The 16,775-nt window shown below is 45.2% G+C and overlaps 1 protein-coding gene across 4 annotated transcripts in view; it reads left to right on the top strand.

Annotated features, from left to right (window-relative positions):
* Positions 1–16,775, top strand: part of RCOR1 (REST corepressor 1) — an 87,467-nt gene that overhangs the window by 56,050 nt on the left and 14,642 nt on the right. For all 4 annotated transcript variants that reach the window (XM_075503614.1, XM_075503617.1, XM_075503616.1 and 1 more), the window contains 3 exons: positions 6,542–6,594; positions 10,656–10,817; positions 13,458–13,576. In XM_075503614.1, coding sequence (XP_075359729.1) covers positions 6,542–6,594; positions 10,656–10,817; positions 13,458–13,576 — 334 coding nt within the window. The remainder of the gene's footprint in view (positions 1–6,541; positions 6,595–10,655; positions 10,818–13,457; positions 13,577–16,775) is intronic.

Below are 16,775 nucleotides of genomic sequence, written 5' to 3' on the forward strand. Positions count from 1 at the left end.
GGGGAGGACTGATTGCCTTTGTGTGAGAAAGGAAGGTTTTGGTAGGCATCAGAGCTTTTAAAGGGATAAATCTCCCAGCAGTGGGGCACTCCATTTTATTCCTTGTTTTCTGCTGTCTGAGGCTGCAGTTTCCAGGCTCCAGGTGTGATTCCGTGAGCAACTCTTTCCTCACCAGTGCTAGTTTATAGCCATGCCTGTTCCTGCCCGCCTGCTCATCCCTGCCACTGTGCTGTGCTGGGATGAGGAATGAGTTGCACTTTTGGCAGAGCCAGTCTCATTGCTCACTGGAACTGGGAGTGCTCATCTCTTCTCAGGCTTGTGTAACCTCCCAGAAAAGTGATTTTTATATGGTATACAACCATAGAAAAAGTGTAAAACTCCTTGTTTTATGAATAGCATGCCGCTTTCATGGTAGTCAGGTATTCAGTGCCGTGAGTGGCTCCAGAGTTAGTGTAAGAGAAGGGGGCAGTCTGTGTAGCTAGGGCTGGTGATAAGAGAGTCTGGGACTGCCCCTCCTGGTAGGTGAGAGCATCTCCATATTTTCAACTGCCAACACGCAGTATGGCTTCACTGCCACTTGGGTGAGGGAGCTAATGCAGCAGGAGAGGGTTAGTTGTTTTTCAGGTGGAACAGTTTCCCTATCCGGTTCCCTGGGGATCTAGGCAGATATTTGTGCTCCCAGGTGGGAAGAGGTGGCTGGAAGCTAGGGGTGCTTAACCCAGTCCTGCTGCCAAAGGAGACTTCTAATGCAATGGCACCCTATGGTCCTTGGTACGTGGACAAGAGGTGATGTACAAGTAAAATCTGAGCTACAGGGAGGTAAGTGGGTGGGAGGTTGAGAGATACTGTGGAGTCCTGTGACTCAAGGTACCCTGCCCCACAGCAGGGTATTTTCTCTTGCTCCTGTTCAAGTAAGCTTCTCCAGGTAAGGTTGGTTTTCCTTTGCCTTGCAGTTGCATCCAAACTTTTCCCTCACCTGCTGCAGATGCAATGGAGTTGAGGCCTAAATCCTCATGTGCCTTCAGTTGCATGAAGTGATTAAGTAGCCTTTGTGTCTGTGTAACTAGTGCTCTCTGATCCTAGAAACAGTGTTAAAGGAAGCTGTATGCTTCCCCAGGTGGGTGCAGTATGGCGCACAAAACATGGCTGTGCTCTGGCTCTCCGCTCCTCTCCTGCCTCTGACACACATCACATCTTGGCAAGAAGAGGAAATAGCTTTTCCAAGGCAGAAGACCCTTTTAAATAGGCGGGTTTTATTTTCTTTTAAGTGATTCTGCCCAGAAAAAGTGGTCAAGCCACCTCACTTTGATCTCTGCTTGCTTCCCCTGCCTCCTGTTGCAGCTGGCTTTAGTGAGACACTTGTTGTCCAAACTCTTGTGCTTTTTGCGGCTTCCTCTCCTGTGCTGGGACCACAAGGTGGCAGGATTGTTCCACCGATGCTGCGAGGGCGGCAGGACGGCAATGCAGCTGCTCATTTTTATAGCCAAGGCAGAAACTGTGCTTAGTTGTTTGTGTACCATCATAGTTGTGTTTTGAAATTTGGAAGAATTTCACATGTATATGTCTAATCTATGCTCCCTATTTTCTTTATATAACATTGATTTGTTCTGGGTCTTGACTTTTTTTTTTTCCTGTTCTCAAGGGAGATGGAGAGGAAGGGGAGATGTACAGCAACATCCAGAATTCCTCACAGGTTCCAGCATTGATCAAACCCTGTGAAGCACATTACTGAGGCTGTGAAGGCTGCTGCTTTTGTCCTCATTTCACCCCGTTCTGTCAGGGTATTGCATCACGTAATATGCAAAGTGTTCAGAGCTCCTGCAGTACCCCAGTAATAGGGGTGAACTGAGGTTGCAGCAACAGCTCTACCTCTGCATTCCTGTTGCTTTCTTTAGGCTTTAGCACACTCACTTCTGCTGCAAACCCTCCTTGGGGTCACTGAGTCCACTAAACATGATGCAGTGCTTGTGGGGTCACTAAGAAGCAGTTTGGGTAGGGGGGAGAAATTCTTCTGAAAGACCCACTTGGGGAGGTCATTTAATCTGATCAAATGGTCATAAGGGGAGTCATTGCTTTCAGGCATTACTCTTTTCAGAGTTCTCCCACCCCCTCCTAAAATTAATGCTCCTGGTTTACATCTCTCAATTCACTGTTCTAGGATGCGGGACTGAAAATCAGCAATGCAGTTGTTTGTTCCTGTCCTTCCCTCTGTCAGCCAAGAGGGTCCCCTTTCTTTAGCCTCTAGTGAGGAATTCTTGCAGGAAGATGGTTAGCAGAAGAAAACGGTGTATGAGAAAAACTGCTGGAAACAAGACCACAAAATTCAGAGGGCTGACAGCACCATTTTGGTCAAACTCTCCTCTCCAGATGGCAGGGGAGGAAGCATCTTTCTCTGCTTCCTTTCCCACTCCCTTCCATTTCCCTTGTTTCTTTGGCTGTGTTAGTGCTGCACCTGGGGTCCTTTGGTCATCTCGTTGTAGACCTTGCTTCCTGTATTAGGGAGAGGTGTTTTTTAGCATCTGAGCACTCTGTGCTCCTCTTTGCTGGTGACAATGTGTATGTGGGGCTCTGTTCCCTTTGCACCCCCACTTTTTGTGCTACTTCTGCCTTCTTGAGCATGACTGGCTGTAGGAAGGGGCTCTTTGGGCCAGTGCTCACTCCATTTTGGGTGTGGGGTGGACAGGGGGTCCTGCTTACCCCTGCAGAGATAAAATGCATGCATGAGAAGAAATGTAGCTAAATAGGTAAAGAAATATTAGTTTATGATTCTCTTCTCTGTCCCTCCCCCCATCTGGTTTCTAGTAGCAACAAGAGCCTTCACAGGAGCAATGCATCTCCTGTGTCATACGACTGTCTCTATTCAAGTAGCGTTGTCTTTTTGGCCTGGTCTGTGCCAAAATATCTTTCTGGCATAGAGAAATGAGTTGGGTGGGAGGGGAGGATGCTCATCTGCCCTGTTTGGGGAGAAGTTATGCTGGTAGAAAGAGTGCATGGTGGTGTAGTTTATGCTGGGGGAAGTGGGATGGGATTGCTTTGCTGCCCTTGCTTATTCTCTTCTGGAAAGCAGCTAAGAGCTGTGCTGGCAAACTCTCTCTTCTGGTGTAAGCAGGGCTCTGCCCCAGGCTCCTCTGGCTCCAAACTCTGATGTCTAAACAAATTTGTGTTACATGCTGAGTGTGACTGAATGCCACTGAAACGCAGTGGAGCAGGATTTCACGTGCCTGCTGCCCTGGCTTGCTAGAGGTGCGTGGGGAAGGCAGAGATGGAAGAGGGCACTTATTTATCTGGTGTGGCATGTGGAGCATTAAGCTTGTGGCAATTTCAGGCTCTACTTGTACAGGAGACTAAAGGGATCCTGTGACTCAGCTGGTGCCATGCTCGCTCTTGCTCCCTTCATATGGAGGGGGATGGTAAAGAAAGAGCAATCGGAAGGATTGCTCAGGGGACTGTCATACCTCTCAGATGGTGCAAGCATCAAAGCGAGTGAGCCTGCAATTAGCCAAGAAATGACAAGCAGAATGGACTAGATTGTCAGTAGGCAGGCAGGAAACAAGCCAAGAGTAGAGTACGATGGTGTACTCCTTGTCCTTCCTTCATCCACAAACACTCTTTTAGTGTATAGAAGGAGCATTGCTGTGTACTCATGGTCAGTTTACTGCCTTATTTCCTTTTTCTTATTTTTCTTTTCTCTTCCTTTACTGTAACAATGAGGTGTAACAGACCCCATTGTGACAAGAAAAGTATCCTGCCTCCTTTCATGGTGTTTCATCACTCATAGTCTACTGTTTGGCTCTGTGGTGTATTGACTTGATTCAAGAGAAATCCTATTGATACTGATATGGGGGGACCTTGCTAATGTTCTTGCTCAGTTAGGAGAGAAAATGCTGTACTGATTTTTTGGGAAGTGGGGAGCAAGGGGGAGGAAGTGTGTTTTCATTGCTTAGAGCATCTGGCATAAGGAAGGTAATATGCTGGAAAGGAGAAGGACCTCATCTCTTCTCTGTATATATTAAAGGATAAGATGCTGAAGTCAAATCAGGAACTGTAGATCTTTCCACAGTGAAAGCGAGCTAGTTAATGCAGCAGTACTTAGCATTCAAGAGCTTAATTCAGCCTTGGACTTCAGAGAATTCAACTCCTTTCCCTCCTCCTTCCTTCACCTCCCCCTTAGACAAAATATATAACACTGCATGTGCAATACCTGTCCTAAGGAAGCTGAGAGAATTTAGCTGAAGTACAGGGAAATGCTGCACTTAGGGTTTCCTGGCAGCCTTTGTTTTTGGTGTGGTTATAAAGTCTGGAAGCATCTGAAGTCACTCTTCTGCTCACACCCTCCTGATGTTCCCTGCCCTGTTTGGTGTGTGAAGGGGAGGAATGGTGTGTAGGGAGGATGCAGTTCCCTTCTCTGTCCCCATTTCCCCTGTGTGGTGGTCCTGGATCATGTTCTGTCTTTGGGGTGTGGTTTTGGAAGTTGTTTTTTTTTTTTTTTTTTCCCATGGCAAAGCTCATTTCTGAGGTTCCTAGCCTTTGGTAACCCTCAGGATGTTCTATTAGGCAATGCAGCGATTTCAGCCTAAGAAGTTTCTATCACTATCCCCGTCACCTCCGCTGCCTGTGCAACTATTTTATTATGTGTGCCTTGTGCAAGAAAAGGTGGTTTGCAAGAAGGGATAGTTTTCATCCCAGTTCAGCATGGTCCTTAGAAACAATTTGTTGACTTGGAGAGGCAGATGCGTTTGTGCTATAGGGGTGCAAATGAAGGGTTGTGGCTACACCTTTCACCAAAGGGCTAATAAAACTTTTTACTGAATGTATCCAGAACATGGTCCAACAAACAGGTTCGTCAGCCCCTTTGGAGACCCCATTGTGTGTAGGTGGGAGCTTGGAAGAGCAAGAACCTCATGGGGTGTCCTTGCTAACATGGAGCTGTGCCTGTATTTACTGCATGCTCTTCTCCTGCCACAACATGTGGCTGTATTAATATTCTCATGGACTTTTCCATGGCACTTAACAAAGCCCTTTTTTGCAACACCTTTTTGTGAAAATTAACTAATGTGTCTCCTTTCCAAATGAAGGGCCAATATGATATCACGTCATATTGTCTAGTAAGATGTGCTTTAAGTACCTAGACTTAATTCCTTTGTATTGATGACAAGCTGAAAATAAGAGGCTGGTGCTCTCCTGCTGTGCATTTTCTGATCTGTCCTCTCTCTTTTCCCAATACCTTTTGAATTAATTGCTTAGTTTACTCAGCTGATGGAAGAATTGAGGAGTGTCCCAGCTTGAAGGAAAGGCTTTAAGAAATGCCATGCTATTAGACACCAGAGACTCTATGCAAGACTCCATAAAGGCAGAAAACATGGGAGAAGCACATTTGAGAGCTGAAGTTAATCGTGAGGCCCAAACCATGGGGAATGTGGCTTCCTTAACTGCAGTGTGCACAGAACCATTTCCTTCCGGAGGTGCTGCACGCTCTCTGTGAGTTGTGTGCTCAGCACAGGAATTTACTTGCATCCCTCCCTGGGTATCTGCAGAGAAGGAAGGGGTAATGATTTTTTGAGCTCATTGCTAAGTGACTTGTCTTGAAGTCCAAAATTTGTAGAAGAATGAGAATTCTGGCTGTGTGTACCAGTTCTAAGTCTTTCAGGCTACTAGCACGTTGGGGATCCTACAGACAAGCAGTGCTTCCAGCATCTTCCACTCCATTAGGTGAAGCAGGAGTCTCACCTTTTAGCTTGTATTTTTTTTCAAGGGTGTTATCATTACAGTGCATTTAATAATGACCAGGCACAAGGGCACAGACTTCAGAACACCACCACTAGTACTGACTTTGGTCCAGTCCTCTCAAATGGGTGCTGTTGGATATAATGTAAGCTCAGTCACTCATACTGAAAGAGACATTTGGGTTTTAGTTCCATCTATACAAAATATAATTCCTCAGGGCATCTTCACTTTGTAAAGGTTAAAAGCCCGTGGGGGCCTAATAATATATAGAGGTGGGGTTTGGTCCAAGATGAAAATTGCTGAGGCATAAGGGCTGAAAAATGTGCCAAAATATCTGCAGTGGTTGTGCAACACTAGGAGTCTGGCAGTATTGGAACGTATGGATTGTGTCTGGGGATTTTTGTTCTTAAAAAAACAACTGCTTTAGAGGATTAAAAAAAAAACCACAACAACAACCAAAAAACAACGAAACAACAACAAAACCAAAAAGTAGCTGAGACAGTCATGTCTACAGTTTTGGTGAACAAGTTCTGAAATATTATATGCTATGTTTCAGAAGTACTGGAACTGGATTGGATATCCTGCATCATTTAGGCTTGTTATGTAGTAGTTTGGTGACTGTTGTTTTTCTTTTGTTTCCTTTCCCAAATTGTTGGAAACAGCAGCTATTCGTGAGAGTTCTCTGTGGAGGATGCAATGACCATGACTGAAGTTAGAGCTGCAGGACTGGGTTTTCGACTGGAAAGGGGAAGGGAAGAGGAGATGAGATCATTGTATGAAATGCTCTTACGCCTTCTCTTTGTTTTTTTTTTTTCAGTGGACGAATATATTGCCATTGCTAAAGAGAAGCATGGATACAATATGGAACAGGTAAGAAGTCTTTGAATACTTACTTTATTTTAAAATCTTTTTTAGCAGGTATTAAAACATGACTTAAAGTGACTGCCTAGAACTGCTTCTTCCCTTCTGTATCGTCTGTCTCTTCTCCTCTCCTACTTCTCCCAAAACTGGCTGTTCCTAATAGTAACCTGTGCTCCAGGGATATGAAATTCACCCCTAGTTTTACATCAAGAGTCAAAAGGAGAAAAACAAAACCATTGTAATTTCTAATGGAGTTTGGCCATGAGTATTATGCTTCCTATGGTGACTACCTCTTAAACACTTTCAGAACCCCTAAACAACATTAAAAATATTGGCTTGTCTTTGGACAGCTGCCTGATTGCATTGCAGTTTCCAGTTGAATGCTCCATCTCTGCTTCATGGATGTCTTGGCAGTTATTAATGAGCTGTTGAACCATCATATGCTTTTCGAAGGCAAACCAATGTCCATGGTTATTTACCTTAAAACTGTGCTGCAAATCATTTTGCATTTCATAGATGAGCACCTCAGATGTTGGTGCAGTAGTGGTGGACGACTTCACCAGCTGTCCCTGAGGTTAGCCAGTGCCTTTAGCCTAGGGATGGAAATCCTGGTCTGAGGAGCAGACCTCTCCTTTACTCCACGTGGTCTAGGATTGTGTACTCATCTTCTGTGTGTGAAAACTAACATCGATTTCACTCATCTGGGGAGATGAGTAGACCTGTGCCTGGGAAGCTTTTCTGAATTCCGTGGGGTTTCCTTATGCACTAGTACTTGCCCGGAAAGGGAAGGCAGGGAATCTCATGACTTACTGTATTGGCAAATAACATACTGTCTCTACAAAGGGATTTTATGAAAACTTCAAAGTTTATGACATTGTTCAGGCAAAGGCCATGAGCATAGAAAACAATGATTTGGATGGGCAAAGGTTTCTATTTAAATGACTCTGCTGTCATGTTTGAGTCAGACTTTCAGTGGTTGATACTCATGCTCAAAAAGACTTCTTGTGGAACAAGAACATTGAAGTTGAGATAGCCAGCAAAATTTCCAGCAAAACCAGGAATTATCAGATTTGATATTTATAGTTTCCAAGAGCAAAAAACAGCAAAAAAAGGAACATGAAGGCACCCAAAGGCTGCAAACTTGAAACAAAATAAGGATGGCAGCTCACTTCAGTCAAGATGGGTATATCCTAGTATTGGATATTGTGGGTAATATTTGCCAAAAGAGATTGTCTCAGAGATATAAAAATGGGTTTCATTATTTTAGTGGAGAAGTGTTGAGAGAGTGTAGACTGATCTGGAAGACTGATCAGAATGACGCTTGTGATTTTTAAAACAAACCTGAATTCTCGCGTTTTGAAAAACTTAGATTTGGCTAACAGAGACTTGCATTCATTTTGACGTTGGAATTACAGACCTCCCACTCATTCCTTGAAGACTTTCTCCCCATTTTTCTCCCCTCTTCTGTGTTGGCAGTAGAAGTTATGGGACTCAACTACACCAGGATATAAAGTAGCTGAGCAACTTGTAAAAATGTCCCTCCTTCAAAAATTTCCTCATTCCTTCCTTAGCACTCTCACATAATACTCTGGAGTTAAACATGTTTCCCAGGTCCTTTGAGATTTCCTAGACAGCTAAGCTAGGCACTTCCAGGAAATAACTGGAGAGGATCTATCTTGTATTGCTCTGGAAGGCACGTACTCATTTTGTATTATAGGGACAAGTGTCAGGGCTTTCATATCAGGATGATTTGTTGTGTCACCAAGGGATGCTCTCTCTTCAGAGGTATCATCAGAGTTGCTGTTGGCTGGGTAACTGTGGACAAGCTGATACAGACTCCCTGGAAGCTACTCAGAGCTCACTTTAGCATTTGGCCACTGTCTCTGGGCTTTGCTGGCCGAGGCAGCCCTTTCCCATCCCCCTGCCAGCCAGTCTCTTTGGACCCCTGTACAGGTGGCTTGGCTGACAGTCATCGCACAGAGATTCCTGTTCTTCCATCTGTGCCCCCTGCCCAAAACCTGCCTTTGCAGATTAAGATGTGCCAGGTTGTTGAAGGGAGTGGTGAGCTGTCTGGCGGGGTGGCTGGGGTGCATGCTGGTGCTCCTCTGCCCAGTGGCTTTCCCGTCCAGCTGGCCGCATCTGTGCTGCACGTGGCTCCTATATCTCTGTCCTTTCTCTCCCCTTGTGTGTGGCCGAGTGCCCTACTGTTGGCTCTGCTGCTGTGGGAAGATGGCTGGAGGCTTGGGGCTGTGCTGGTGGGAGTCCCTGCAGCCTCGCCAGCTCGAGGGCAGGCAAAGGGCAGGCTCTGGCAGGCGAGTGAGCTCCGGCAGGGCAAGCCCACTTTAGTTGTTGTTGGCAAACTGCGGTAGGTGGTTGTGTGGAGCCGTAGCAGTCACAGGCTTCTTGGGAGCACTACAGGTCTGACCATGAGCTGTGCTCTCCTGCCAGCCTGTGTCAGATGCCCTGGGACAAAGAAGGCTGGAAAAGCTGTGCACTCACCTGTGTATGAGTGCAGAGCTCTGAGGGCAGCATGGGGTGGAGGAGGAATACTGCTCTCCTGTTAAGCTTATAAGGAAAACCTTTTTGTTTACCTTTTGCTTTGTGTAAGCAGCTGTCCCCTCAGGCCTCGCTAGCGCCTTAGTGGTATTTAGCACAGCCCTGCCCTCCCAAAATGTCTTCCTCCTTGTTTTTCCCCTTGCTTTCTCACAGGGATATTTGGTACAGCTCATATCTGAGGCTGAAAGGGATGGCAGGGGAGAGAAAACTTGGTCCTTCATGACTGCAAAATAGTTTATTTGGCCCCGTGCTTGCCAGAGTGGATGGAGATAAGTGTCTGTGTGGCTCCTGTGACATCTCAAGTGACTGTGCTGCAACCAAGACTACTTCTTGTTCTGCATGGTGGCAAAAGTGAGGAGAGGGTGCCTGGGCAGCACTGAGAGGCCGGTAGGGTCAGGACAAGGTCTTGGATAACACTAATATTTAAATGCATACTCTCTGCAGAATCTCAGGGGAGCAAGATCCCAGAAAGGAACTGCTTTTTGCATAGCAAAGTGTAATGGGGAAACCCCGAATTTGGAGGGATTTTGTAGCTCTGAGTGGCCAGGGTGAAACTACTAGATGAGGGTAACTGTGACTGCAAAACCCGAGCTGAGTTTGCATATGATGAGCAGGTTACTCTGATGTTTTACTTGGCATGTTAGGGATTGTTTTCACTTTGCAGCCGTTGCGGAAGGCTGGTTTCTAGCTCTGCAGAGTCAGGCCTTCCCAAAATGACTTGCGGTGGTCGCTGGCATGCCAGATGTAGTGATGTGTCATAACGCACAGGAGCTGCGCACCCCTGGGAGAGGGGTGGCTGTAAGCAAGCGTCTCAGATGGCGGGAGGAAGACGGTTTGCAGGTGGTGAAGCGCAGCGCATGCACTTTGTCTGTGGAACTGAGAACCAGAGACTGCAACAGTGAAATGAGGCATCTCTGAAGGGAACAAATGAGCAGCCCCCAAAATGAGTGAGATTTTCCCTGGCCCGAAGGAGGAACAATCTTAGCAGCAAATCAAGGTTGATCATGCTCTCTGACTTCCCTTCTTCCAGTTCTTCCCTCATCCTCTCCCCCTTTTCCCCCCCTCCCTCTCGGAAGGAGCCCCCTGAACAACCATAAAAACCCCCAGTCAACTAAACCATCCTCCTAATTGCACGGGAAATGAAGGGAGTTTAGCACTGGCAAGAAGCTTCCTATTAGTCCAGCCTGTTTTTTAGGTAGTCTTCCTAAGTCTTTGCTTAGCTTTCGTGTGCATACTGTGATCAGTAAAGTTGGAGTAATTTCTTCAGTTTTCTGTTGCTACTCTCTTATTACATTACTACCTGTGTGGTTTCGATAAATTTCAAGTTGGTCTTCACAACCTAGCAGGGTGGGGGTCAGATTCCAGGTTTCTTGCACACAGAAAAGTGTCTGATGTGGCTGAGAATTAAAATGGTCTAATGTGTTGCCTGAGAAAAATGCTGTAGCTCTCCCTTTGCATGCACATAATGTTTCTTGTGATTACAATTGTCCCCTTGGTGTCCTTGTTATTTCTAGGCCCTTGGGATGCTCTTTTGGCACAAGCACAATATCGAGAAGTCTTTGGCAGATCTGCCAAACTTTACTCCATTCCCAGATGAGTGGACAGTGGAAGACAAAGTCTTGTTTGAACAGGCCTTCAGTTTCCACGGGAAAACCTTTCACAGGATCCAGCAGATGGTAAGTGGTGTCAGAGGAATGGAAAAGCAGAACAGGCGGTTGGACTGTCGTCTTCAGTGCTGACTGTGCTGAACTCCTGTCTAATGCTCTTGGGAGAGAACAGGCCAAAGGGGATGTTAGAGGAAAAATATTACCATGAATAGAAAGAAACAACATTGTTTCCAGAGTCTCTGTAGAAGTATTTTCCTGGAGTGCTTTACTGGTTCAGGATAAACTTTTAACTGTGCAATTTTTTGGTTGGAAATTACAGTTTTCAGTCCCCTGTGTGCTATGGTAGTGTTTATGTCGCAGCTGGAGTTCAGGCATGGTCTGTACACACGTGCCCACCCACACACAGATAAATATCATCTCTGTGCAAACTTGATTTCCTTTCTTAGAGCCTGCTTTTTAGGAATTCATTTTATTTGACTATGAAGTCTGTGCTTAATGTGATTTGGGACTGCCAGTGGATGCTGTGGTGGAGGTTTATACATCATTGCAAGCATTCAGTCCTTTGCTTTCAGTTGGTAGTGATATTTTTTTAAACTGTGATTGAAAACTTCAAGGGTAGGTTTCTGCCTGAAAGTGAACTGCTGGGGGGTGCGCAATTTTCTTTTGAAAGAGGGAGAGGATGGGATGTAAAAATTTTTTATTAATTATATCTTGAGAGTTTTTTCAAGTGGTTCATCACCTGGGTGGGAACCAGACTTTGTTCTTTGCTCTCCTTCAGTAAAGTGCCTCTCGAGTGTTCCAGCGGGACCTGGTTACATTGATTGTGACCCTTTGAAGTGAGCCTAGGCTGTTGCAGTCTGTTCAGCCTCTTTAAAGCACATGTGAAGGTCTGTGTTGCTGATCCTGCTGAAAAGTGAAAGGTGACTTGCCTCCCAAGTATGAAGGAGAACTGCCAGGTCCCTTTTCAAAAGGGTGGCAGGAAGACGCTTGTTCTCCTCATGTCCTCCTTGAATGTTCCTTCACTAGCGTTTGTTTCCAAATGTTCTTGGAGTCCTAGGGTCTCCCACTCCCTTGGGTCAGATAATGGGACTTGCACATACTATGGGCAGCTGATACAGACAGTCTGGAGAGTTGTGGACTCCTGAAGGGTGAAGCTGTTTTCTTCTTTATTCCTCTGTTCTTACATAGGGGAAAAAAAGGGGAGAGGAATGTCCTGTGGAAAAAAGAGAACATAAAGCCCATCCTGTTGCTTGGTTAAATGCCAAAGCAAGAAATTCTCAATTCGGTTTATGTGCAGAAGCATGACTCCATCCCTGAGTGAAGTGCATTCCAATACAGGGATGCCAAGCTCACGTGCTGTTCCCTAGGTATTGATTTTTTTTACTGTTGCTCCCAGAAAAGTCATCCTGCATGAAAGGAATTAAATGGCACGAAGTTTTGTGTTTAGCAGGAGACAGGAATCAATGGCTCGGGAGCATGTTAGTTGTTAGTTTATACATGCTGCCCCATTAGCACCAGTGCAGCTTGGAACTGAGGGGAAAAATCATCAAAGCCAGAGAATGGAAAGTGAATTATGTTATTTACCGGAGCTGGTTCTGATATTTTGGCACTCTTAGCATGTGTTTGTAGCCAAGTGGATGTTTGTCACGAAGAGCCTTGTGCCTGAGTTTGTTCTGTGGAACTCTTTAATTCCAGCTTACCAGCCTGCTGCATGGCTATTGGCAACACAACATTGACATAGCACCTGTGCTTTGCCAGTGCAGATGGATTTATGCCTGTATGCAGCTGTGGGCCAGAGTGGTAGTTCTGGTGCGATCCATTATTAGGACCTAAAGTCAACCTGCAGTCTGAGAACGAGGCTTCTCTGGTTCTCAGCTAAGACTTAAACTGCAGTATCTGAATAAGAGAGATCTGGCTCTTGCTCACAGTTTTGTTTTCCTCCCCACCTGTCCTGCCCTCCAAGCTGAATCAGACACTTACCTAAAACATGTTTTATTCAGCAAGAAAGGCTGGACTTTTACCTTAAAGAAGTCCTGTGTAAAAACATCCATGCAGAGTACCTCAGAAGTAGAGAATTAGTCTTAATGTAGTTTTGTGCTTTTTGGAGGCAGACTTTTCATTCATAGCTACAGGGCAATGACATTAGTGTAAGAGGACAAAAAAAAAGGAAAATTATGAGACTTATGTTTTCCTATATCCTCAGTTCACCATACAGTAACATTTCACCTTTTGAAAACATCTTTTGTTGAGACCTTTGAATAGACTTCATCAGGTGAATGATGCGAATAAGCCTTTTTAACCAAATATCAAAGATATGCTTGGGATGTAGCCTGCAATTCAGCAGTTCCTGTGGTTGCTTACACATGCCTGTGTTGTCTTTTAAAACTGTTATCTCAGTTTCAAGGCCCCATTTTGGATTTTCTCTTGCTATGTTCCTGTATTCTGAAGGGAACCAGCTACCTGGCTGGTGAGTGGAGGCTTGCTGAGATGCTCTTTAGAGATTTTGATGTCCTAAATAGTAGGCACTAACCTGAAACACTCCCCCATAGATCCTTTTTGGAAAGGCTGTGGAACTGCCTTGCTTGAGCCTTTGAGAGAATCCAAAGTAGAGAGATCAGATGTTCCTTGACAAAAACAGACCGATTGTATGTGAACTCCTGGGGATACTTTACATATAAACATATAAAAGGATACATGTTTAATTTACAGCTTCCTGACAAATCAATAGCCAGCCTGGTGAAATTTTACTACTCCTGGAAGAAGACAAGGACTAAAACTAGCGTGATGGACCGTCATGCTCGTAAACAAAAAAGGGAACGTGAGGAAAGGTAGGTTTGCAAGCAGAAAGGCTGTGTATTGACGCACACTGATTTCTTTAGACTATCTCAGAGATTCCTGTTAGCTTGTAAGAAACTAGATGTAGGGTTTTCCCCAAAATGTTTCCTGGTACCACACCTTCTTTCCTCCCCCCTTTTCCCTGCTGTGCATGTTTTGCTTTACTTAAAGACAAAAGGAATCTGTCAGCAATTAGGTGTGCTCCCTTTTTCAACACTGCAATTCCTGATTGCCCTCTAGTGCAGTGCTCACTGTCCCATCACGCTAGAAGCTTTTTCTCTGATACTGCTTGGGGGTGGAGAAAATGAAATTAAAACGTTTTACAAGCTGATTGGCACTGTTGTCAGCAGAGCCAGAAAAGCTGATAAGCAGGACAGTAAAAGGAAGTCATGAAAGAGCTAGAAATCTGCCTTCATTTCCTCCATGTGATGCTCAGTGGAGTGAGAACATGTACCTGATGGGGAACAGGTTCCAGTGCAGCACCCCTCAGGCTTTTATGCACACACAGACCCTGCCTTTTACTTAGAAAACTGTTACCAGTATAAGGCTGTCAGGCCAAGCTCTATTCCCTGAGAAGGGTGAAGTTGAGGCTGTGTTTTTGAGTGACTGAGAAGAGGGTAGCACAGGGGAACTTAGGATGAGCTCTCTGGCAGAGGTGTCCCAAGGAGTGCTGGGTGCATTAGGATTTGGGTGAGGGTGGAGGTCACTGAGCTTCAGCAGATGAGCTTTACTCCTGTTTGCACAGCTTTGTCTGCAAGTTCACCCTCCTGGATACCTGTGCAAGCCCTTGAAGAGAGGTCAGTAAGTGGCCTTGTGTGTATTGCTAAAGTGTCTGTACAGTTAGAACTGCCACTTGGTGACTTTGCCTAGTTCTGGAGCTGACAGGGCCTCAGAAATGCAGTAGCCTCGGGGGGGTGTGTGGGGAAAAAAAAACCCCTTTGAACAGCAGCAATTCCATCTGCTTGACACAGGTGCCTTCTCAACCTGCTCTAAAATGTGGTTACTGTCTTTGCAGACCAAACTTGAGGTGTGCCTGGCTTTGGAAGACTCCTAATATAATTGGGCAAAATTTTGCAAAAGCTTTTCCTTCAAAGGAGTTGCTGCTGTAGCACTTCCCAGGGAGCTGTTTGCTGGCTCCAGTGCATATGAGCGAGCCCTGTTTGGGAAGAAGGAAGAAATGTCTTTCCAGGGTTGAGCTGTACTACCCCAGTGACTCACTCAACCTCTCCCATCTCTCTACTAGATCAACAATGCTTGCTTAACAGGCAGGGCCAGGAGAATACTACCAGCCAACTTGTCCAGATTTGGTTGGCTTTCTCTGACCTGAGTATCTTTTTCCATTCTGTTCTTTTCCCTTCTCTGCAAAAGTGGTCTTTTTTTTTTTTTTCTTCTCCTCATCCTGCCTTTTTTTTTAATTATTTTCCTACTAATGTATGGGGGGGAATCTCTTATAAGGAGTATGTGTTTATCTTGTACTATGTAGTTTAGGATCTTTTAATACTACCTCTCTATTTTTGTTCTGTGCTCATAAATGAAATTACTGCAATTTGGAAATACACCTCTCTGGTACCTATGCCTGTTTGCTGGGAAAAGCAGCACCTCAGACCATCTGGTGATTGGGAAAGAACTGTATGGGCTGCCATGTGCTGTAATTTTGTAACCTTTCAGGAAGGCAGCTGGATTGGAAATGCCTAATTTGGTTTACATCTGCAGCAAGCTAAGCACTAGGCCATCAGCTTGATGTTTGATTTCCCTTCTTTCCCTCTTATGTAAAATAGTCAAACCCCTACACCCCCAAAGGATTTGTCAGTGCAGCCATGCAGGGTGTGGAAGCAAAGCTGGGCGAGTTTGGGGTGCCTGGATTTTGAGGTTGTACTGTGCCATTGGGCATTGGCAAAACTTCAAAAATGTTCTTCAGTTAATAGTGATCAATGTCTAAAACTGCAGAAATGAGTGGGTGGGTTTTGATCTAGCTCATGTCTAGGGAACTTGCTACAATAGAAGACCAAACTACGAGCACAGTGAAGCCCCTGGGGTTTGGCCTTTGCAGAAGGGCTGAAATCTGAACCGAGGTGAGAACACAAGGAAGCTCTTTTGGAGATGGGGTTAAGAGAAAAGGCAGTCTGAGGTATCTCACTCAAATACTGCTATACGTCTTCTGTGGCTAGGCAGGGAAATTCCCCAACCCCTCAGATTGTCACTAAAATAGCTCTCAGTGCATTTGGGACCAGGTTTTCAGTAGCTGTTCTTAGTTGTATGCAAGGGGCTTTGTGTATGCAGTTCTGGGAGGGGGTGCTTGAGAGTTTATTTCCTGGAATCATGATTACACAAACTAAATATCTTGTGAATCAGCTGGTGAGCCAGGTGGCTTGGGAAAGCAGGAATGGCTTGTACAAGTGACTGCTTTGTGTGGAGATGGACGCGAGCTCAACCACCCAGCAGTATGTTCCTCCTTAGGCTATGTCTGCACAGGATGTCGCTGCAGCAGGGAGACAGCCGTGAGCGAGCGCCGGTACCGCAGCCATGCTCACTAGCACCTGCCCCGCCTGCTGTCCCCTGCTCCTGTGTGAATGCACCCCAGCTGGCTCCAGCACCCCAGCAGCGTAGCACAGCTTCTGCTGGGGTTTCTCTGCACAGCCTTGCCTTGCACTGGCACTGTGACCTACCTGCACCAGCCGAAGTTCCTCGTCCCAGGCTACAAAGTTTGACATGACAAAATAGGTCTATTTTTTTAATTAAAAAAAAAAGAAAAAAAAGAAAAAAACACTTTGATTAGGTCAGCTTATTTCTTCTGGTTTTGGCCATCACCCCAAATGGTACAATTAACTTTAGTTATTTTACTAAGATTCGAAATGGTGAAAATATATTCGATTTAATGTCTGATTAAAATTCCAGTGAAGCCAAACTGGCCAGGTGTGCCAAAGTCACTTTCAATATGGCCCCAATTTCATGCCCATTATTATTCTGTAACTGATAACCTCTTTTTCTTTTCCAGGGGAGAATGAAATGTGAGGCTGTCACTGAAAAGAAAAAAAAACAACCAAACAAAAAAACCCAAACACCCCAAACATTTTTTTATGCTTGTTCTTGAGGGAGTTCATCCTGTGCATGTCTATTTTGCTAAGTGTTTAAGGAGCTGTATGAAATCTGTGTTTCAGCTACTTGCTGTAATTCTAAGTCTTTGTGTCTGTC

Source organism: Mycteria americana, chromosome 5, assembly GCF_035582795.1.
Source record: "Mycteria americana isolate JAX WOST 10 ecotype Jacksonville Zoo and Gardens chromosome 5, USCA_MyAme_1.0, whole genome shotgun sequence".
NCBI classification, from domain to species: domain Eukaryota; kingdom Metazoa; phylum Chordata; class Aves; order Ciconiiformes; family Ciconiidae; genus Mycteria; species Mycteria americana.